This window comes from Fringilla coelebs (assembly GCF_963513975.1).
Source record: "Fringilla coelebs genome assembly, chromosome: 33".
NCBI lineage: Eukaryota > Metazoa > Chordata > Aves > Passeriformes > Fringillidae > Fringilla > Fringilla coelebs.
In genome coordinates this window covers 380,510-403,940 of record NC_140059.1, presented here as the reverse complement: position 1 = coordinate 403,940, position 23,431 = coordinate 380,510, and the positions used below count along the sequence as shown (strand labels likewise).

The 23,431-nt window shown below is 53.0% G+C and overlaps 3 protein-coding genes across 3 annotated transcripts; all 3 read left to right on the top strand.

The window, feature by feature from the left end:
• Positions 1–927: 927 nt before the first annotated feature.
• On the top strand, positions 928–5,309 carry NXF1 (nuclear RNA export factor 1). Its single transcript, XM_084224113.1, has 7 exons — positions 928–990; positions 1,465–1,580; positions 1,658–1,700; positions 2,004–2,076; positions 3,206–3,388; positions 4,658–4,718; positions 5,169–5,309. The coding sequence occupies exons 2-7, from the start codon at positions 1,467–1,469 to the stop codon at positions 5,205–5,207; spliced, it is 513 nt and encodes a 170-aa protein (XP_084080239.1). The 5' UTR covers positions 928–990; positions 1,465–1,466; the 3' UTR covers positions 5,208–5,309.
• Positions 5,310–5,517: 208 nt separating this feature from the next.
• On the top strand, positions 5,518–7,004 carry TMEM223 (transmembrane protein 223). The gene is made up of 2 exons (XM_084224158.1): positions 5,518–5,792; positions 6,238–7,004. The coding sequence occupies exons 1-2, from the start codon at positions 5,528–5,530 to the stop codon at positions 6,531–6,533; spliced, it is 561 nt and encodes a 186-aa protein (XP_084080284.1). The 5' UTR covers positions 5,518–5,527; the 3' UTR covers positions 6,534–7,004.
• Positions 7,005–8,932: 1,928 nt separating this feature from the next.
• On the top strand, positions 8,933–23,332 carry LOC311164518 (heterogeneous nuclear ribonucleoprotein U-like protein 2; the record flags this gene model as incomplete). The annotated part of the gene is given in 14 exon segments (XM_084224008.1): positions 8,933–9,690; positions 12,625–12,745; positions 13,849–13,925; positions 14,646–14,785; positions 15,554–15,631; positions 15,633–15,645; positions 15,892–16,004; positions 16,706–16,972; positions 17,792–17,914; positions 18,930–19,061; positions 19,927–20,095; positions 21,053–21,253; positions 22,390–22,475; positions 23,192–23,332. Coding segments are annotated over 14 exon segments (2,289 nt in total). The 5' UTR covers positions 8,933–9,062.
• Positions 23,333–23,431: the final 99 nt, after the last annotated feature.

Below are 23,431 nucleotides of genomic sequence, written 5' to 3'. Positions count from 1 at the left end.
CGGCCCAAAAAACACCCCAGAAACCACCAAAGACACCCCAAAAACACCAGAAACAGAAACCAGCCCAAAACCACCCCAAAAACCACCCGAAAAGCCACCAAAACCAGCTCAAAACACCACAAAAACACCCCAAAAACCCCAAAGGCCCCGAAAGCCCCAAAAACGGCCCCAAAACCACCAAAACCAACCCAAAAACATCCCAAAAACCACAGGAAACTGCCCAGATCCAGCCCAAAATGCCCCAAATCTGCCCCCAAATGCAGTAAACCCGACCTAAAATGCACCAAAACCAGCCCCAAAGCAGCCCCAAAATACCCTGAAAGCGGCCCAAAATCACCAAAACCACCCCAAAATGCCCCAAACCAGCCCATTAATTCCCCATTAATCCCCCAATAAAATCCCCAATTAATCCCCATTAGAACCACATTAATTCCCCATGAATTCCCAAGAAAACCCCCATTAATCTCCCATTAATTCCTCATTACTTCCCATTAGTCCCCAATTAAATTCCTCATTAATCCCCAATTAATTCCTCATTCGTGCCTAATTAATCCCCATTAACCCCCAATAAACCCCCCCATTAATCCCCAATTAAAACCCCCAGTAATCCCCAATTAATTCTCAATTAAAATCCCCCTTAATCCCCAATTAATCCCCATTAATTCCCAATTAAAACCCCCATTAATCCCCAATTAATTCCCAATTAAAACCCCCATTAATCCCCAATTAATTCTCAATTAAAATCCCCATTAATCCCCAATTAATCTCAATTCAAACCCCAATTGAAGCCCCCATTAATCCCCAATTATTCCCCAATTAATCCCCAATTAAAACCCCATTGATTCCCCATTAAAACCCCAATTAATTCCCCAATTAATCCCCAATTAATCCCAATTAATCCCAATTAACGGCCGTTAATTGCCCCCTGCAGGAACAGCCTGAACGAGTATTTCAAGGACAGCCGGAACGTCAAGAAGCTGAAGGACCCCAGTGAGCAAAGCTGCCAATTTTGGGCCTTTTGGGGGCATTTTGGGGCATTTTGGGACTTTTTGGGCATTTGGGGCCTTTTTATTTTTAGGCCTTTTTGGGGTGATTTTCTGGGGCCATTTCAGGCTATTTTTGGGGTGATTTCAGTGCATTTCTGGGGCAGTTTCAGTGCATTTTAGGGTAGTTTTGGGGTGATTTTTTGGGGCAATTTCAGGCTATTTCTGGGCTGGTTTTGGTGCATTTCTGGGCAGATTTCAGTGCATTTTTGGGGCGATTTTGGGCTATTTTTGGGGCGATTTCAGCTGTTTCTGGGCTGATTTCGGTGCATTTCTGGGCCGGTTTTGGTGCATTTCTGGGCTGATTTCAGTGCATTTTTGGGGCGATTTTAGGCTATTTCTGGGGCGGTTTCAGGCTATTTCTGGGCTGGTTTTGGTGCATTTCCTGCCTCCCCCTGACCCTCTCCCCATCCCGTCCCAGCCATGCGTTTCAAGCTGCTGAAGCACACCCGCCTCAACGTGGTGGCGTTCCTCAACGAGCTGCCCAAGACCCAGCACGACGTCAACTCCTTCGTGGTGGACATCTGTGCCCAGACGGTGAGGGGGCCCCCAGCCGCCCCAAAACCCCGGGATCCCGGCGGCTGGGGGCCCCCCTGACCCCCCCTGTGTTCCAGAACACTCTGCTCTGCTTCACCGTGCACGGCATCTTCAAGGAAGGTCGGTCCCGCTCCTCGTTTCCCCTTTTTCCTCCCTTTTTTCCCTCCATTTTCCCCCTTTTTCCCCCCACATTTCCCATTTCCCCCCCATTTATTTTCTTTTTTTCCCCCATTTCCCCCTCACATTTTCCTGATCCCCCCGCCATATTTTTCCCCTTTTTTCCCCATTTTTCCTTGTTCCTCCCCCATTTTTCCCCCCATTCCCCCCCATTTTCCCCTTTTTTCCCCGTTCCCCCCGTTCCCCCCCCGTTTTCCCCGTTTTCCCCCGTTTTTGCCCCGTTCCTGACGCTCTCTGTGCCCGCAGTGGACGGGAAGTCGCGGGACTCGGTTCGGGCGTTCACGCGGATGTTCATCGCCGTGCCGGCCGGCAACAGCGGGTCAGGGCTGCTCCAACCCCCCTGGGCTGGGCTTAAATCCCACCTGAACCCCCTGGGCTGGGCCTAAATCCCACCTGAACCCCCTGGGCTGGCCCCAAATCCTGTGTTTCTTACCCAAGTCCCCTGGTTTTTATCCTAAACCCCCTGGTTTGTCTCTAAATCCCTTGGTCTGGCCCTAAACCCCCTGGTTTTACCCTAAACCCCCTGGTTTTACCCTAAACCCCCTGGTTTTACCCTAAACCCCCTGGTTTTTCCCCTGAATATGTTTTCCACCCCCCAAATCCCTCTTTTCCCCCTCCAAACCCCCATTTCCCCCCCCCCCCCAAACCCCCAATTTTTCCCTTAAATCCCAATTTTTCTCCTTAAACCCCCATTTCCCTCCACAAACCCCAAATTTTTTCCCTGTAAATCTCAATTATTCCCCCCCAAACCCCCATTCCCCCCGACAAAACCCCAATTTTTCCCCCTCAAACCCAAATTTTCCCCCTTGAATCCTGATTTTTTCCCCCTAAATCTCAATTCCCCCCCCAAATCCCCAATTTCTCCCCCCAAACCCCCTTTTTCCCCCTTAAACCCCCTTTTTTCCCTCCCCCAACCCCCCATTTCTCCCCAAAACCCCATTTTTCTCCCTGTAAACCCTATTTTTCCCCCAAACCCCAATTATTTCCCCCCCCAAACCCAAATTATTCCCCCCAAACCCAAATTTTTCCCCCCAAAACCCCAATTTCTCCCCATAAACCACAATTTTTCTCCCCCCCAACCCCATATTTCCCCCCCAAACCCCATTTTCCCTCCCCAAACCCCAATTATTCCCCCCCAAACCCTCCCAATTCCCCCCCAAACCCACTTTTTTTACCCCCATATCCCAATTTCCCCCCCCAAATCCCTCTTTCCCCCCCCAAACCCCAATTATTCCCCCCCAAACCCCATTTTTCTCCCTGTAAATCCCCTTTTTTTCCCCCAAATCCCCCTTTTTCCCTAACCCAAACCCCAATTTCTCCCCCCCAAACCCCATTTTTCTCCCTGAAAACCCCCTTTCCCGCCCCCAAACCCCATTATTCCCCCCCCAACTCCCCAATTCCCCCCCAAACCCCAATTCCCCCCCAATTCCCCCCCTGTATCCCCCCAGGCTGTGCATCGTGAACGACGAGCTGTTCGTGCGCGGCGCCAGCCCCGAGGAGCTGCGCAAAGCCTTCGCGCTGCCGGCGCCCACGCCCTCCTCCAGCCCCGTGCCCACCCTGACGGCCGAGCAGCAGGAGATGCTGGCGGCCTTCGCCATGCAGTCGGGCATGAACCTCGAGTGGTCCCAGAAGTGAGTCTGAAACGGCCCAAATTCCACCCAAAAACGCCCAGGAAATCCAAAAAATCACCCCAGAACCGCCTGAAAATCCCCCTGAAAATGACTCGGAAAATGGTTCAAAAAGCCCTTCCAAAGTCACTCAAAAATCTCTGAAAATGGCTCCAAATTCCCTTCAAAAGTCGCTCAAAAATTCCCTTCAGAAATGGCTCCAAATTCCCTTTAAAAATTGCCCAAAATTCCCCTTAAAATTGCTCAAAAATCTCCTCAAAACCAGGTCAAAAAATCCCCTGCAAATGGCTCAAAAAATCCCCCAGAAATGGCTCCAAATTCCCTTCAAAAGTCACTCAAAATTCCCTTTAAAAATGGTCCAAAATTCCCTTTAAAAATCATCCAAAATTCCCCTGAAAATGGATCCAAAATCCCCCAGAAATTGCTCAAAATTCCCTTCAAAAGCAGCTCAAAAATCCCCTGAAAATGGCTCAAAAATTCCCTTCAGAAATGGCTCCAAATTCCCTTCTAAAGTCACTCCAAATTCCCTTTAAAAATGGCTCAAAATTCCCTTTAAAAATGGCCCAAAAATCCCCTGAAAATGGCTCAAAAATCTCCTCAAAAACAGGTCAAAAAATCCGCTGAAAATGGCTCCAAAATTCCCTTTAAAAATGGTCCAAAATTCCCTGAAAACTGCTCAAAATTCCCTTCAAAAACCCTTCAAAATGCCCCCAAAAATCCTTCATAGAAGTCCCTGAAATCTCCCCAGAAATGTTCCTGGAAAGCCCCAAAAATCCCCCAAAAATGGCTCCAAAATCCCCTAAAAATCCTTTCAGAATTCCTTCCAAATCCCTCCAAAAAAATCTCTGAAATCTCCCTAAAAAAAATCCTAAAAAATCCCCAACCAAAAATCCCAAAAATCACCCTAAAAATCCTAAAAAAAATTCCCAAAAGTCCTCAAAAAAATCCCCCCAAATCCCTCTAAAAATCCTCAAAAAACAACCCCAAAAATCACCTTACAAATCCTTAAAAAAACCCCAAAATCCCCTTAAAAATCCTTCAAAAAATCCCCCCCAAATCGCCTTCAAAATCCTAAAAAAAACCACTCAAAAATCACCTTAAATTCCTCAAAAAAACCCCAAAAAATCACCTATAAAAATCTGAAAAAAATCCTAAAAAAAATCCCAAAATTCCTCCTAAAGCTCCTCAAGAAATCCTAAGAAAATCCTCAAAAAAACCCCAAAAAATCCCCTTAAAAACCCCAAAATCCCCAAAACCTCCCCAATTCCCCAGGTGCCTCCAGGACAACGACTGGGATTACGGCCAGGCCGGCCAGGTCTTCACCCAGCTCAAGGTCAGAATTTTCACTTTTTTTTCCTTTTTCCCCCATTTTCCCCATTATTTTCCTTTTCCCTCCCATTTTCCTATTTTTCCCCATTATCCCCCATTATTTTTCTCCATTTTTCGCTGTTTTTTCCCCAATTTTCCCCCATTTTTCCCCATTATTTTTCCTTGCTATCTTTCCCCAATTTTTTCCCTTTTCCCCATTATTTTCCCCAATTTTTTCCCAATTTTTTCCCCCATATTTTTCCATTTTCCCCCTTTCTCACCCCGTTTTTTTCCCATTTTCCCCCATTATTTTTCCCTTTTATTCCCCCCATTTCCCCCCCATTTTCCCCATTATTTCCCTGTTATTTGTCCCATTTTTCCCCGTTATCTCCCATTTTCCCCCATTCTAACCCATTTTCCCCAATTTTTCCCATTTTCCCCAATTTTTTTCCCATTTTTTCCCCTTTTTCCCCAGCTGGAGGGGAAGATTCCGGAGGTCGCTTTTCTCAAGTGAACGTTGGAGATCCCCGCCCCCTCCCCGGGCCCCGCCCCCATGTTCGAGTCCTTTCGATGCCCCCGAGTTTTGTAAATAAACCGATCGATTATTGATTATTGATTATTGATCAGTCATTAATTATTGATTATTGCCCGCGGCGCCTTTAAGGGGGGGGCGCCAGCAACAAAGATGGCGGCGGGCGCGAAATCTGATTGGATGATGCGGAATGATCGCCACAGCCGATTGGCTGAGCCGCTACGCGCAACCTGATTGGCTGCGGTGTCTGTTCTGCCGCATCCGATTGGCTGCTGACCCGGAAGTACCGGCGGCCGCCCGGCATGGCGGCGCGGGCGGCGCTGGAGGTGGCGGCGGCGGCGGCGGCGCGGGACGTGGTTCTGTACGAGCACGACCGCAGCCGCTTCTTCCGCCTCGTGGGGCTCTTCTGCACTGGCCAGGGGCTCTTCTGGGCCTACCTGGCGCACCTCGCCTTCACGACGCTGCGCCCGGTGCCCGCTCCCGCTCCCGGTGACGGTGCCGATGACCCGCTGCGACCCCGCGACAACAAGTGGCGCTTTGGGTTCACGGCGTCCTGCCTCACCGTCGGTACCGAGGGAGCGGGGCCGGGGGAGAACCGGGGGGAACCGGGGACACACCGGGGACACACCGGGGTCACTGCAGGGTCCCACCCGGGGCACGGGAAGGGCACCGGGGCTGTCACCGGATGCGGGGGGGCGGGGCTGAGATCCGAGCGAGATCGGGGCGGGGGAACCGGGACTGAACCGGGCTGAGGGCGGCGGCACCGGGGTCGGGCCGGGCTCGGGGGAGAGGACTGGGTCTGACACCGGGGTCACACCGGGACCCAACCGGGCTCGGGGGAGGGCACCGGGGCTCGCACCGGGGCTCAGGGGAAGGAACCGGGGGTTCCCACCGGGGTCAAACCGGGCTCGGGCGCTCCCACCGGGGTTCACGGGAGGGCACCGGGGCTCGCAGCGGGTTCCCGGTTCCCGCTCCCGTGCCCACGGTGTCCCCGCGCTCTCTCCGGTGCCAGGCTCGCTGACGGTGGCGGCGGGCTGGCTGCTGCCGCTGCGCTCGGTGTCGCGGCTGACGCTGCTGCGCGGCGGGACCGCCGTGACCATCGGGACCCCGGGGCCGCTCGGGCTCGGGCACCGGACGCTGACGGTGCCGCTCCGGGACGTGTCCGGCGCCGCGCACCGGAGCGAGGCCGCGGCCGCGGTGCCCATCCGGGTCCGGGGCCGCCCGTTCTTCTTCCTGCTGGACAAACGGGGCCGGCTCCGGGAGCCGCGGCTCTTCGATGTCACCGTGGGGGCGGCCAGGAAGCTCTAGGGGACACCGGGGGACACCGGGGGACACCGGGATAGCCGGGGATGACATGGAGGGACACGGAGAGGACACCGGGGGACACCGGGATAGCCGGGGATGACATGGAGGGACACGGAGAGAACACCGGGGAACACCGGGGGGACACCGGGACATGGAGGTGTCACCCGGGGGGACACGGGGACACCGGGGGACACCGGGGGGACATGGGGAGGGTACCATGGGACACCGGGGGGTCACGGAGGGGATACAGTGGCGGCGGCATCCGGTGCCACCTCTTGTCCCCCGGTGTCCCCTTCCCCCCCCGGAGCACGGCCGTGGGGACGGCGCCGTGGTCCCGAACTGTCCCGAATTGTCCCGAACTGTCCCGAATTGTCCCGAACTGTTCCGAACTTTCCCGAATTGTCCCGAACTGTTCCGAACTTTCCCGAATTGTCCCGAACTGTCCCCGTCACCCCCAGAATAAAGCGAGATCCGCCCGGCTCTCTGATTTAATTAATTCAATGTACAATTAGCGTGCCTTCGCGGAGGGGCGGGGCTTCTGCGGCGAGAGGCGGGGTTATGCTAAATAGAAACTGGTTAGGGAGGGGCGGGGCCAACGCAAATAAAGATGCACAATCGGCCAATCACAATGCGGGGCGGGGATGGGCGATGGGCGGGGCTAGGAACAAACAGCGGGCGGATGTTTCAAAAAAAAAGGCGGGGTTATGCAGATTTGTCGAACCATACGCGCGAAAGGCATGATGGGATGCTTTTTTTGGGGAGAATTTCGGGATTTTTGGGGTCGGACCGTGCAGGACGCAGGCGGAAAATGCGGGATGAGCTGGGGAAAGAGGCCTGACCGGGGATGCGGGGGATGCGAACGAGGCGCGGGGGTGTCCGTGAGGTACGGGCGGGCCGGGCGGGGCCGGCAGCGGCGCGGGGAAGGGCTCGGTATCGCTTCTCGGCCTTTTGGCTAAGATCAAGTGTAGTATCTGTTTTTATCAGTTTAATATCTGATACGTCCTCGATGAGAGGACTTCATATTAAACGGATTTTTGGGCTCGGGAGTTGGACCCGGAGCTTGCTCCCTCCGCTTCGCGCATCGTCCCGGTATTGCAATGCCTCCGGGAACGGTGCACCCCGCACGGGGATCTTTGGATGGTGAAAAACAGACTAAAAGCCGTTTGAATAGCCATTACAATGCGATAGCAGCACGCTACCCTGGTATTGAGGTGCGTTCGGGAACGGCGCACCCCGCACGGGGATCTATGCACGCTTAAAAAACCATAAAAAGCTCCTTTAAGCTTTTATTTTAGCGTGTTTATCTCTGTCTGCTTGAGGATTTCAGAGCGGATCGAAATCAAAATGGCCCCGCGGGTCTCCGTGAGGGCCCCGAGCCCGCCGCCCTCACATCCCCTCACGGCGCGCCGCAAAATGGCGGCGCCTTCACCGCGCTGCTTGCCGAGGTTAAACTCCATCCTTTGGCCGCTCCCCCGGTAAAATAAGAGTTTTGTGCGAGTAATAATAAATATTTATAATGTTTAAAGTGTGTTAAAGGAGATTTGAAGGTTTTCTTGAATGAATCCGTGATGGGAGTAAGGAACAGGAAGGGGGGGGGGCTACGCGAGTTTCCTGAGGAAAACGCGGCACAGTCTCCGCCTCCGCGCTTCTTCCGCGCCCGCTCCCAATTTCAAACGAAACAAATCTCTTTTATTTTCCGTATTTTGCACATTTTTAACCCTTTCCTCCCCTCCCTCCCCACCAGCGCGCCGCGCGCTCTCCCCCCTTCATCCACCGAAACAAAATGGCGGCGGCGCGGCGGGCGGGAAACTGCGCGTGAGGCGAGCGCCCCCTTCGCCCCCATCCGCCAATCGGAGCGCCGCTTTTCGCCGTCGCCGGGCAGAACAGCGCGGCCGGGGCCAATCAGAAAATCCGAGCGGCTGGCGCGGGCCGCGCGCGGGGAGGGAAGGAGGGGAAGCGGCGAGGCCGCCGCCACACTCGCAGCGACCGTTGCGCACGTAGGTGGGGCTGAGGGGGAAGGGGGGGGGCGCCCACCGGCGACAGCGTCTGCGCGCGGCGCGAGCCCTCCGCCCCGCGCATGCGCCGCGCCTGCGCGGTGATGCGGCGCGGGCGGGGTTTGCCGCGGCGCGCAGGCGCGGCGCATGCGCGGCAGGGGCGGCGCGCGGCGCGCGGGGGGGCGCGGCTGAGGGGCGGCGGCGGCGCAGGCGCGGCTGAGGCGGCGGCGGCGGCGGGAGCGGGACGGGCCCGGCGATCGCTCCGCGCTCCGGCCGCCCCCTCCCCGCGCCAGCGGCGGCGGCCCCGCCTCGCGCTCTCGCTCTCTTTTCCCCTTCTCCCCCCCCTCTCCCGTCCCTTCTCCGCCCCCTTCCTTCCGCCCCTTCCCTCCCTCAGTCCCCGCCCCGCGGCCTCAGGCCCGGCCCGGCCTCGCGCTCCGGCCTCGGCGCCGCCGCCTCAGCGCGCCCGCGCTTCCGCTTCCCTTCCCCCCCCCGCCCCGCGGCCCCTTCCCCCCCCCCTTCCCCACACACCGGCCCCGCCATGGACGTGAAGCGGCTGAAGGTGACCGAGCTGCGGGCCGAGCTGGGCCGGCGCGGCCTGGACGCCCGCGGGCTGAAGGTGGAGCTGGCGCAGCGGCTGCAGGAGGCCCTGGACGCCGAGATGTTGGCGGCGGGGCCCGAGGAAGGCGGCGGCGGCGGCGGCGGGGGAGGCCCGGCCGCGGCCGCCTCGAGCTGCGCAGGGGAAGCGGGGCCGGCGGGAGGCCCGGGCGGGCGGCCCCACGGAGGGGATGAGGAGGAGGAGGAGGAGGAGGAAGAGGAGGAGGAGGAGGAAGAGGAGGAGGAGGAGGACGAGGAAGCGCTGCTCGCCGATGAGGACGAAGCGGCCGCCGCGGCCCCCGAGGCGGCCCCGGCCCAGCCCGGCCCCCCCGGGGAGGAGGAGGAGGAGGAGGAGGAAGAGGAGGCGGCCCCGGCCGAGCCCGCGGGGTCGGAGCCGCTGCAGCCGCCGCAGGAGGAGGGAGCGGCGGCCGCGGCCGAGGCTGAGGCGGCCGAGGGAGGAGGAGGCGGCGGCGGCAGCGGCGGCGTGAACGGGGCCGAGCGGCCGCCGGAGGAGGCGCCCAGCGGGGATGAAGCGGCCGCGGCCGAGGCCAAGGAGGAGGAGGCGGCGGCGGGTGAGCGATGGGGGAGAGCCGGGACCGGGAAAAGGAAGCGAGGGAACCGGGAACGGCACCTCCAGAACGGGGAGGGGACCGGGAAAGGAGCCCCGGAAGGAACCAACGGGAACGGGATCCTCGGAACCGGGAACGGGATTCCCAAAACCGGGAAAAGAATCCTCGGAACCGGGAACAGGATTCCCAAAATCGGGAGAGAGCCCCCGGAGCTTTGGGAGGGAAGCGGGGAAGGAACCCCCGGGACCGGGACCGGGATCTCCAGAACCGGGAGAGGAACCCCGAGAGATCCTCGGGAGGGGAACCGGAAAAGAATCCTCGGAGCCGGGACCGGGAGCTTTGGGAAGGAACCGGGGAAGGACCCTTGGGATGCTCGGGGAAAATTCCAAAAACCGGCAAAAAACAGGAAAGGCCCCGGAGCCCCGTGAGGGACCCCGCGCAAAATTCCCGGTTTTCCCCCAAAACCCCGACCTGGGCCCCGTCCCCCCATCCCGGGGGTTTTGGGCGATAAAATCGCGATGAAATCGCGATAAAATCCCCGAATTTCCGACAGCGAAAATGGGGATTTGAAGGGGGGAAAAAGCGGGAAAAATTTGAATTCCGAGGGGTTTTTGTGGAGCCGCGGCTGAGGGGAATCGGTGGAACTCCTGGAATTGGCCAATTCCGAGCTGGGGTTGGGAAAATGTGAGGGAAAAGTTGGGGAAAATTTGGGGTTTGAGGGGAGAAACTGGGATGGGGCAAAATTCGGGTTCAGGAGGGGAAAAAATCCCGATTTTTGTGGGATTCTGAGGGAAAAATCCGGATTTTTGTGCGTTTCTGAGGGAAAATTCTCCGTTTTGAGGGGGGAAATTTTGAATTTAAAGAAATAATCCAGGGGAAAGCCTTAGGAAAATTGGGCGATTTGTTTTGAGGTGAAATCTCTGGGTTTGGGGGAAGTTTTGGGATTTTTGAGGGGGAAATTTTGATTTTTTTTTTTTTTTTTTTTTTTTTTGAGGGAAAATTTGGATATTTAAAGAAAAATTGTAATTTCTAAGGGAAAAATGTAAATTTCTGAGGGGTAAATATGGATTACTGAGGGGAATATGTGGATATTTGTTGGGAAAATCTGAATTTTTGTGAGGAAAATACTGATTTCTGAGGGAAAGCTTTGATTTTTGGTTGGAAAATCGTGGGATTTGAGGGAAAAACTCATTTTGAAGGGAAAAAATCTGATTTGGGGAGGATTTCTGGAGCTTGGATCACCACGGAACAGAATTTTATTGGGATTTAAGTGAAATTATTCCCATTTTTATCCCAGACTTTGATTTTTATGGTATTAGAGCTGGAAAATTTCAATTTTAGGAAGATGGAAAATACAAAAACTTGGATTTTATGGGAATATTTCCAAATCTTGAATTTTCAGGAATTTTTTTTGGCCAAACGAGAGAAAAATTGGGATTTTTTGGATATTCCTGTCAGATTTATTCATTTTTAATTTGGATTTTCCAGTTGTTGGTGAACCAATGGATCTTGGGCTGGAATTTTTCCTTTTCCCTGAAAAATCCCAGGGGAATTTTACATTTTTAAGGATTTTAAACATTTTTTTGGCTTTTTTAACCCATCCCAGGTGGGAAAATTCATTCAAACTCCAGGAGCTTCATGGCCTGTTTTTATTTAATTCATTTTTTTAAGAAAAAAAATAGAATTTCAGGCATTTTTCACCACTCTAAAAACTGGGAAATTCCAAAGTCCTCATGGAATGCTTGGAGTGAAGCAATTTTGAAGGAAAAAATTGGAATTTTAACTCCTTTTTTTCACTATAAAGCCCCAAAAATCCATCAAAACTCCCAAGTTTTACATGGAATGCTTTGGTTTCGTGGATTTTTAAGGATAAAAATCTGAATTTTAACCACATTTCGCCCTTTAGAACCTGGACAAATCCATTCAAGCTCCAAGGTTTTCATGGAATCTTCATTCATTCGTTTTCAAGCAGAAAAAATTCAAATTTCAACCAATTTTTGTCACTCTAAAAGCTGAAAATCCATCAAAACTCCCAGAGAAACTTGGCTTTAATTCACTTTAAGAAAAAAAATGAAATTTTCACCACTCTTGGAGCTTTTAAAGGAAAGGACTCAACTGAACTTTTGGCATTTCCATGGAATATTCGGTTTTAATTGGACTTTTAAGGCAAAAAAATGGAAATAAATCCAAATTTGAACAATTCTTTCCTGGAAAAATTAAAATAAATCCAAATTTGAACCCTTTTTCCCTGGAAAAATTAAAATAAATCCAAATTTTGACCCTAATTTCCCCCAGAAAAATGGAAATAAATCTGAATTTTAACCCTTTTGTTCCAAGTAAAAGCCAGAGAAATGGAAGTTAATCCAAAATTTAACCTTTTTGTGACAGTAAAAATAGAAATAAATCAGAATTTTAACATTTTTTCCCTGAAAAAACGGAGATAAATCTGAATTTTAACCCTTTTTTTTCTGGAAGAGCCAGAAAAATGAAAATAAATTCCAACTTGAACCATTTTTCCCCTGGAACAATGGAAATAAATCTGAATTTTAACCCTTTTTCCCCAGGAAAATGGAAATAAATCCAAATCCAAACCTTTGCACCCTGAGAAAAATGGAAATAAATCTGAATTTTAACCCTTTTCCTTTCAGGAAAATGGAACTAGATCTGAATTTTAACCCTTTTTTTTTTGCCAGAAAAATGGAACTAAACTTAAATTTTAACCCTTTCTGCCCTGGAAAAATGCCAATAAATCAGAATTTTAACCCTTTTTTTCCTTGTGAAAAATTGAGCTAAATTTCAATTTTAACCCTTTTTTTGCCAGGAAAATGGAACTAAATCTGATCTTTAACCCTTTTTTCCCCGGAAAAATGGAGCTACATTTCAATTTTAACCCTTTGTGCCCTGGCAAAGGGGTAAATCGGGGTTTTGGCCTTGCAGGGGAGGAGGAGGACAAGGCCAAGGCGGAGGCCGAGCGCCGGGGGCTGAAGCGGCTGCGGGACGAGAAGGACGAGCACGGGCGGGCCTGGCACGAGTTCCGCGAGGAGGCCTACAACAGCCGGTGGGGCTGGGGGGATTGTCCTGAATTGATTCCCAGTTCTTGCGGGTTTGATTCCCAATTCTTGCAGGTTTCATTCCCAATTCTTGCAGGTTTGATTCCCAATTTTTTCCAAATTTTTTCTGAATTTGTTCTGAATTTTTTCCAGTTTTCTTCCAAATTTTTTCCAATTTTTTTTCTGAATTTTTCCACATTTTTCTGAATTTTTTTCAGGTTTTATCCTGAATTTTTTTCCAATTATCTTCCAAATTTTTTCTGATTTTTTTTCCAAATTTCTTCCGGAATTTTTCCAATTTTTTCCCGATTTTTTTCAATTTTTATTCTGAATTTTTCCCCATTTTCTTCTAAATTTCTTTCCAACTTTTCCAATTTTTTTCCAAATTTTTTCCAAGTCTTTTTCTCAGATTTTTCCAATTTTTTTTCCGAATTTTTTCCAATTTTTTCTGAGTTTTTTTCCAATTTTTTCTGAATTTTTTTCTATTTTTTTCTTAATTCTTTAGAATTTTGTTTTGGTTTTTTTTTTCTTGATTTTTTTTTTTTTTTAATTTTTAGTTTTTGGGCTTTTTATCAGAATTTTCTTTGATTTCTTACAAGATTTTTTCAGATTTTTTAAATTTTTTTTTTTCCCCTGAACATTTTCAGATTTTTCCCAGAATTATTTTCTGATTTTTTTTAATTCTTTCTGATTTCTGTCTGTTTTTTTTCAGAATTTTGTAGATTTTTTTCTGATGTTATTCTGAATTTTTCCTGATTTTTTCAGATTTTTTTTTTTTCGTTATTTTTGGAACTTTTTTACCTTTGGGGGGGTTTGGGACATCCCAAGAACTCCCAGCTCTGCCAAGTGGGAATTCCAGGAATTTCCCAGGAATTTTGGGACTTTTTGGGGTTTTTTGGAGTTTTTGGGGGGTTGGAAATGTCCCAGAATCCAGGAGTTCCCAGCTGGGAATTCCTGAGGATTTGGGGCTTTCCTGCAACTGTGTCCTGAAATTTGGGATTTCCCCCCCGATTTTGGGATTTCCCCCAGGATTTGGGATTTCCCCTTCCAGAATTTGGGATTTCCCCTTCCAGAATTTGGGATTTTCCCAAACTTTGGGATTTCCCCCCAGGTCCAAATCGCCGCCACCGCCTGAGGAGGAGCCGCCAGAGGGGGAGGAGGACGAGAGCCTGGTGATCCTGGACACCTGTGAGGGAAAGGCTGGGATCTGGGAATTGGGCTGGGACTGAGCTGGGATTTGGGCTGGAGTTGAGCTGGGATTGAGCTGGATTTGGGGTGGAGTTGAGCTGGGATTGAGCTGGATTTGGGGTGGGATTGATCTGGGTTTGAGCTGGAGTTGAGCTCGATCTGAGCTGGAGTTGAGCTGGGATTTGGGCTGGGATTGAGCTGGGATCTGAGCTGGGATTAAAATGGGATCTGAGCTGGGATTTGGGCTGGAGTTGGGCTGGAGTTGGGCTGGGACTGAGCTGGATTTGGGCTGGGATTTGGGCCAGGATGACGGTGCCTTTCCCTCCCCAGACGCGTTGGACCTGCAGTTCCAGGCTGGGATTTGGGCTGGGATTGATCTGGGAGTTGAGCTAGGATTTGGGCTGGGGTTTAAGCCGGGATCATGGTGCCTTTCCCTCCCCAGACATGTTGGACCTGCAGTTCAGCTGGGATTGATCTGGGATTTGAGCTGGGATTTAAGCCGGGTTTAAGATGGGATTTAGGCCGGGTTTGAGCTGGGCTGACGGTGCCTTTCTCTCCCCTGACACGTCGGACCTGCAGTTCTGGGCTGGGATTTGGGCTGGGATTTTTGCTGGGATTTAAACCGGGTTTAAGATGGGATTTAAGATGGGATTTAGGCCGGGTTTAAGCTGGGATTTAGGCCAGGTTTAAGCCGGGATCACAGTGCCTTTCTCTCCGCAGACACGTCGGACCTGCAGTTCCGCGCCAGCCGCGACCGCTACGGCGGGCAGCCGCTCTTCTCCGAGCGCTTCCCGGGGCTCTGGGCCGGCGCCCGCAGCACCCACGGGGTGACGCAGGGCAGGGTCTGCTTCCAGGCCAAGGTGGGGAACGGGGAAATGGGGGGAAAACGGGGGGAAACGGGGGGAAAACTGGGGAAAAACTGGGGGGGAAATGGGGGGAAACAGGGGGGGAAATTGGGGGGAAATGGGGGAAAAATGGGGGGGAATGGGGGAAAATAGGGAAAAATGGGGGGGAGATCAGGAAAAATGGGGGGGAAATTGGGGGAAGACAACTGGGGGGAAATGGGGAAAAAACTGGGGGGAAATGGGGAAAAACGGGGGGGAAATGGGGGGAAACGGGGGAAATGGGGAAAAAAGTGGGAAAAAAATGGGGAAAAAACGGGGGAAAAAAATGGGGGGAAATGGAGAAAAAAATTGGGGGAAAAGGAGGGGAAAATGGGGAAAAAAACTGGGGAAAATGGGGAAAATCCAGGCCAAAACCAGGGAAAAAATGGGACAAAACCAGGGCAAAACTGGGAAAAGATCTCTGTGGGGGCTGGGATTGCAGAGGGAGGGGCAGAAAAGGGGATCTGGGGGGAGGTTTAGGGGGATCTTGGGAGAGTTTGAGGTTTTAGGGCGTTGGTGGGTGGGGTTGGGCTGTTTCAGAGGGGATTTGGGGTTTTTTTTGGGAGGGTTGGTTTTTTTTTGAGGTTTTAGGAGATTTTGGGGTGAGTTTGGGGGCTTTTTGGTGCCTGTTTTAGCAGATTTTGGCTCTGTTTGGGGTTTTTTGGAGTTTCTACTGCTACTGTTTCCTTCTCCCTGCCCCATTCCTGATTTTTTTTTTGTTCCCAAATCCGAATTTCCCTGCAGGTGTCTCAGAATCTCCCGGGCAAGGAGGGCAGCACCGAGGTGCCGCTGCTGAGGGTGGGCTGGTCCGTGGACTTCTCCCCACTCCCAGCTGGGTGAGACCCCAAATCCCCTCAGAGCCACCCCAAATCCCGCTGGGAAGCCCCAAAATCCAGCCAGGATCCTAAATCCAGCCAGGACTCAAATCCAGCCCCAAAATCCATCCAGAATCCCAAAATCCATCCAGGATTCCCAGATCCATCCAGGATCCCGCAATTCCCCCTTCCCAAAATCCCCAAATCCCCCCCGAATTCCCCTCCCCATCCCAAATCCCAAAATGTCCTTCTTTTGCCCCGTTCCAGGGGAGGATGAATTTTCCTACGGCTTCGACGGGCGGGGGCTGAAGGTGGAAAATGGAAAATTTGAGGAATTTGGGGAAAGTTTTGGAGAAAACGACGTCATCGGCTGCTTCGCGGTGAGGGGGAATCGGGAAAGGGGAAAGGCTGGAAATGCACAGGGAGATCAGCAGGGGCTGGGGAGGAACTGGGGAATCCAGAAATAGTGGGGAAAATCAGGGAAAAACCCAGGAAAAATCAGGAAAAAAAACCAGGAAAAATCAGGGGAGAAAAGGAGGAAAATCAGGGATAAATGGGGAAAATTAGGGGAAAAAAACAGGAAAAATCAGGGGGAAATGGGGAAAATCAGGAAAATAAAAACTAGGAAAAATCAGGGAAAAAAGGAGAAAAATCGGGGAAAAATGGGGAAAATCAGGAAAAGATCTGGGAAAATCAGGAAGAAAAAGCCCAGGAAAAATCAGGTATAAAAATGGGAAAAAATCAGGGGGGAAAAAGGTGAAAAATCAGGAGAAAAAGGAGAAAAATCAGGGGAAGAAAATGGAAAAAAACAGGTATAAAAAGGTGAAAAATCAGGAAAAAACCAGGAAAATCAGGGAAAAAATGGTGAAAAATCATGGAAAAACAGGAAAAATCGGGTGAAAAAGGTGAAAAATCAGGAAAAAACCAGGAAAATCAGGGGAAGAAAATGGGAGAATTCAGGTATAAAAAGGTGAAAAATCAGGAAAAATCAGGGAAAAAAGAGAAGAACCAGGGCAAAGCCAGGAGAAACACAGAATGAAAAGGCTCAGGTGTGAAACCTGCGTGTTTCTGGCGCCCGCAGGACTTCGAGGACGCGGAGCTGGTGGCGCTGTCGTTCTCCAAGAACGGGCAGGAGCTGGGCACGGCCTTCACGGTGCCCAAGGCGGCGCTGGGCGCGCGGGCGCTGCTGCCGCACGTGCTGTGCAAGGGCTGCGCCGTGGAGCTCAACTTCGGGCAGCGCCCGCAGCCCCTGGCGCCCGTGCCCGACGGCTTCGTCTTCATCCACGAGGTGCCCGCGCCCGACAGGGTCCGGACGCCGCCGGGGCCCAAGAGCACCGAGGAGTGCGAGGTGAGGGGGGGGGGGGGGATGGGGCGGATGGGAGGGTCCCTGGGGGGTCCCTGGGGGTCTGGGGGATCCCTGGGGGGGGGATCCAGGGGCTTTTCCCTCCTTGGGGATCCTCCTGGGGGTTCCCTGGGGGTTTTCTGGGGATCCAGGGGCTCCTCCCGCCTTGGGGATCATCCCGGGGCTTCCCTGGGGGTCTGGGGGTTCCCTGGGGGTTTTCTGGGGCTTCCCTGGGGATCCAGGGGCTCCTCCCTCCTGGAGGATCCTGGGGTTCCCTGGGGATCTGGGGGATTCCCTGGGGGTTTCTCCCTTGGGATCTCCCTGGGGGTCCAGGGGCTGCTCACGGGGGTTCCCTGGGGATCTGGGGGATCCTTCCTCCCTGGGGGATCCTCCTGGGGTTCCTGGGGTCCTAGTGGGAGCAGTGGGGTTGGGTTTGCTGAGGATGAGGGTGTGGAGCTGCTGGGAATCCCAGGAGCCACTGGGAATTCCTCTGGATTCCGTCTGGAGCCACTGGGAATCCAGGCACAGATCCAGTTGGAATCCCGGTGTTCTTCCTTCTGGATCCACTGGGAATCCCAGACTTCCCTCCCTGTGGATCCACAGGGAATCCCAGTGCCCCATTCCCTGCCTGCCCTGGGATCCTGTGCCCCATTCCCTCTCCCCCATTCCCAGTGCCCCATTCCCCTCTCCCTGCCCCGTGTCCCATCGGGATTTGCCCCATTCCCTGTCCCCCATTCCCCTCTCCCCCATTCCCTCTCCCCCATTCCCAGTGCCCCATTCCCCTCTCCTTGCCCCGTGTCCCATCAGGAATTCTCCCCTCCCCAGGTGCTGCTCATGGTGGGGCTGCCGGGCTCCGGGAAGACGCAGTGGGCACAGAAACATTCCCAGGAGCACCGGGACAAGCGCTACAACATCCTGGGCACCGAGCGCGTCCTGCACCAGCTCAGGGTGCGCGGGGCTGGGGGGGACTGGGGGGACTGGGGATGGTGGGGTGGTAGGATCTGTGGGATTGGGGGATCCCTGGGATCTGTGGGATTGGGGATCCCTGGGGATGGTGGGGTGGTGGGATTGATGGGATTGTGGGATTGGATGGGATCTATGGGACTGCGGGATCCCTGGGGGTGGTGGGGTTGGGTGGGATTGGGGGATCCTTGGGGATGGTGGGGTGGTGGGATCTGTGGGATTGGGGGATCCCTGGGATCCCTGGGAATGGTGGGGTGGATTGGATTAATGGGATCATGGGATCCCTGGGAATGATGGGATCTGTGGGATTGTGGGATCCCTGGGAATGGTGGCATTGGATGGGATTGATTGGATATTGGGATGGCATCTCCCTCCTGCACCAGCTCAGGGTCTCATGGAAAAACTGGGAATTCAGGGTGGGAATGGGGTCAGGGAAATGATGGAATCTGTGGGATAACGAGATCCAAGGATTATGGGATCCAAGGATTGTGGGATAATTGGATTGTGGGATAATTGGATCGTGGGTTGGGATCTTTGCCCTGCACCAACTCAGGGTGATGGAGGGAAAACAGGAATTCAGGGTGGGAATGGGAAGGGTGGGATGGACTGGGAATAATGGGATTGATAGGATGGGATAATGGGATGGGAATAATGGGATGGACTGGGAAGAATGGGGTTGATAGGATGGGATAATGGGATTGAAAGGGTGGGATAATGGGATGGGATAATAGGATGGGATAATGGGATTGAAAGGGTGGGATGGACTGGGAACAATGGGATTGAAAAGATGGGATAGTGGGATGGGATAATGGGATGGCAGGGATGGGAATTCTGGGGTGGGAATGATAGGATTGATGGGATGGGATGCTGGGACATTGGGGTGGCACGGATGGGAATTCTGGGCTGGGTGGGAATCCTGGGCTGGGATTTCTGGGCTCTGTGGCCCAGCCTGGAGCCCCCCGGCCGTGCCCATTCCCAATTCCCGAGCGTTCCCCTGCAGACGCGGGGGCCGGAGCCGGAGGAGGAGCTGGACGCCAAGAGCCGGGAGCTGCTGACTCAGCAGGCGGCGCAGTGCCTTAGCAAGCTGGTGCAGATCGCCCCCCGCGCCCGCCGCAACTTCATCCTGGACCAGGTACCCCGGCGGAACCGGGGAGAGACGGCCCGGGGAGCGGGGAGAGACTGTCTGGGGAGCGGGGAGAAACTGCCCAGAGAGCCAGGGAGACACGGCCCGGGGAGCGGGGAGAGACTGTCTGGGGAGCGGGGAAAAACTGCCTGGGAACCCAGGGAGCGGGGAGAGACTGTCTGGGGAGCGGGGAAAAACTGCCTGGGAACCCAGGGAGCGGGGAGAGACTGTCTGGGGAGCGGGGAGAAACTGCCCAGAGAGCCAGGGAGACACGGCCCGGGGACACAGGGAAAAACTGCCTGAAAATCCAGAGAAACCAGCTTGGAAACCCAGGGAAAAACTGCCTGGGAACGCAGGGAAAAACTGCCCAGGGACACGGAGAAAAACTGCCTGGAAACCCAGGGAGAAACTGCCCAGGGACACGGAGAAAAACTGCCCAGGGAGTTGGGAAAAACTGCCTGGGAACCCAGGGAAAACCTGCCCAGAGATCCAGGGAAAAGCCCTCAGAAAAATCGCTGAAAAAGGCCCCAAAGAACCCTTGGAAAACCCTCCCAAATCCTCCTTCAAAAACCCGCCCTAAAAATCCTTGGAAATCCCTCCAAAAAATCCCCATTCCAGACCCCAAATCCCCATTCCTGATCCCAAACCCCCATTCCTGATCCCAAACCCCCATTCCAGACCCCAAACCCCCATTCCTGATCCCAAATCCCATTTTTCCCCAATCCCATTTTTCCCCAATCCCTGCTTTTTTTCCCCAATCCCTGTTTTTTCCCCCCAATCCCTGTTTTTTCCCCAATCCCATTTTCCCCAATCCCATTTTTCCCCAATCCCATTTTTCCCCAAATCCCATTTTTCCCTCTCTTTCCACCCCCAGTGCAACGTGTACAACTCGGGGCAGCGCCGGAAGCTCTCGGCCTTCAAGGGCTTCTCCAGGAAGGTCGTGGTGATCGTGGCCCCCGAGGCCGAGTGGGAGCAGCGCCTGCAGCAGCGGCGCCAGAGCGAGGGCGACGACGTGCCCGAGTCCGTCATGCTGGAGATGAAAGGTGAGGGGGGAAATCACCCTGAAATTGGGGAAAAATCACCCTGGAAATGGGGGGAAAATCACCCTGGAAATGGGGAAAAATCACTGGGAAAAATGGGGGGAAAATCACCCTGGAAATGGGGAAAAATCACTGGGAAAAATGGGGGAAAAAATGGAGGGAAATGGGGACAATCACACCAAAAATGGGGGGAAAAATTGGGAGAGAAATCACACAGGAAATGAGGGGGGAAAATCCATGGGAAATGAGGAGGGAAATGGGGAAAAAAGTGAGAAAGCCCCTGGAAAATGAGGGGGAAAATGGGGAAAAAAATCGGTAGGAAATGAGGGAAAAAAGGGGAGGAAAATCCCTGGGAAATGAGGGGAAAAAAAAAGATAAAATCTGTGGGAAATGAGGGGGGAAATCCCAGAGAAAATGAGGGGGGAAATTGCACAGAAAATGAGGAGAAAAAATGGAAAATCCCTGGAAAATTTCCCAGGTAATTCAGAAATTCCCTTTATTGTCACAGAGAGAATTCCCCCCTTTTTTCCCACCCAACCCACGAATTTCCCCATCTCTCACCGCTCCCTGCACCGATTTTCCCTGGATTTTTCCCTTTTTGAGCCTCATCTTTCCCAGATAACTTTGGAATTTCCCCTCGAAATTTTTGCTGCTTACAGAGAGAGAATTCTTCCCTTTTTTCCCACCCAACACACGAATTTCCCCCCATCTCTCACCGCTCCTGGCACCAATTTTCCCGTGCTAAACTCGGCGGTTTTGCCCGTTTCTGACCCAAATTGTGCCATCTTCTCCCCGTTTCCGACCCAAATTGTGCCGTTTTTGCCCATTTCCCACCCAATTTGTGCCGTTTTTGCCCATTTCTGACCCAAATTGTGCCGGTTTTGCCCCGTTTCTGACCCAAATTGTGCCGTTTTTGCGCATTTCCCACCCAAATTGTGCCGTTTTTGCCCCGTTTCCCAGCCAACTACTCGATCCCGGAGAAGAGCGAGTACGTGGACGAGGTTCTGTTCGGGGAGCTGGGCCGGGACGAGGCGGCGCCGCTGGTGCTGCGCTGGAAGGAGGAGGCGCGGAAGCAGCTGCCGCCCTCGGAGAAGCGCGGGAACCGCCGCAACAACCGCAACAAGCGCAACCGGCAGAACCGCAACCGCGGCCAGGGCTACGGTCAGGGGGGAAATGGGGTGAAAAATGGGGGAAATGGAAAAAATGGGGGGAAAACGGGGAAAAATGGGGTCTGGGAACCGCCGCAGCCGGCAGAACCGCAACCGCGGCCAGGGCTACGGTCAGGGGGGAAACGGGGTGAAAAATGGGGGAAATGGGGAAAACTGGGGTGAAAATGGGGTGAAAACGGGGGAAAAATGGGGGGAAAATGGGGTAAAAATGTGATTAACTGAGAAAAAACTGCATGAAAATGGGGTTAAATGGATAAAACGGGGTTAAAATGGGGTCTGGGAACCGCCGCAGCCGGCAGAACCGCAACCGCGGCCAGGGCTACGGTCAGGGGGAAATGGGGAAAAACGGGGGAAATGGGAAAAAATGGGGGGGAAAACGGGGAAAAATGGGGGGAAAACGGGGTTAAAATGGGGTCTGGGAACCGCCGCAACCGGCAGAACCGCAACCGCGGCCAGGGCTACGGTCAGGGGGGAAATGGGGTGAAAAACGGGGGAAATGGGAAAAAATGGGGGGAAAATGGGAAAAACTGCATGGAAATGGGGAAAATGGGAAAAAATGGGGAAAATGGGCTCCAGGGAGGGGTTAGTGGGGTATGGAGCGGGAATTGGGTTTGGGGATGTGGGAGAGGGGAGAGAGGGACGGGATTTGGGGTGTTTGGGGCTGGGTTTAGAATGGATTTGGGACTGGGATTTAGGATGGGTTTGGGGCTGGATTTAGGATGGGTTTGGGGCTGGATCTAGGATGGGTTTGGGGCTGGATTTAGGATGGGTTTGGGGCTGGATCTAGGATGGGTTTGGGCTGGATCTAGGATGGGTTTGGGGCTGGATCTAGGATGGGTTTGGGGCTGGATCTAGGATGGGTTTTAGGCAGAATTTGAGGGGTTTTGGGGCTGCGTTTTGGGCTGGATCCAAGGGCTTTGGCACAGGATCTGGGGACAGTTCCCATTCCCACTCTGACCCGGTCCCAGTTCTGACCCATTCCCATTCCCTGTTCCCGGTTCTGACCCTAAACCATTCCCGGTTCTGACCCGTTCCCGTCCCAGTTCTGACCCATTCCCATTCCCTGTTCCCGGTTCTGACCCGTTCCCGTCCCGGTTCTGACCCGCTCCCATCCCGCTCTCTCTGCAGTGGGGGGGCAGCGCCGGGGCTACGACAGCCGCGTCTACGGGGGCCAGCAGCAGCCGCAGTACTGGGGGCAGCCCGGCAACCGCGGGGTGAGGCACCTTCCAGAACCTTCCGGAACCTCCCGGAACCTTCCGGAACCGTCCGGGCATTCCTGGGGCGTTTCCAGCCCGGTTTGGGGGCATTTTGGGCAATTTTTGGGGCATTTCCCCCTTCCTGGCCATTCCCTGGCTGTTTCCCGTTCTGGGAACTCATTTCGAGTGGGTTGAACTGGGGGTTTTTCTGGTTTGGACTGGTTTAAAACTGGTTTTAACTGGTCTCAACTGTTTTGTGGACAGGTTTAAACCATTTTGGACTGGTTTAAACTGGTTTGATGTGGTGTAGACTGGTCTGAGCTGGTTTTAATGGAGCTAAACTGGTTTTAACTGCTTTAAACGGGTTGTTGGCTGGTTTTTTACCAGTTTGAAATGGGTTTTTTTACTGGTTTTTAAGGGGTTTGTCTTTGTCTGAACTGGTTTGTACTGGTCTTAATTAGTTTGTATTGGTTCTACTGGTTGTAACTGGTTTTAAGCAATTCTAACTGGTTCTAACTGGTTCACACTGGTTCTAAGCAATTCTAACCGGTTCTAACCAGTTCTAACTGGTTCTAAGCAATTCGAACTGGTTCATACTGGTTCATACTGGTTTATACTGGCTCTAAGCAATTCGAACTGGTTCATACTGGTTTATACTGGCTCTAAGCAATTCTAAACTGGTTCTAACTGGTTCATACTGGTTCATACTGGTTCTAACTGGTCCCCTGCCCCAGGGCTACCGGAACTTCTACGAGCGCTACCGGGGCTACGACGATCGGTTCTACGGCCGCGACTACGACTACAACAGATACCGCGACTACTACCGGCAGTACAACCGCGAGGTGGGCCTTGAACCGGGCTTAAACCGGGCTTGAACTGGGATCTGCACCGGGGTTAAACTGGGTTTAAACCGGGTTTAAACTGGGCTTAAACTGGGATTTACACTGGGTTTAAACCAGGCTTAAACTGGGCTT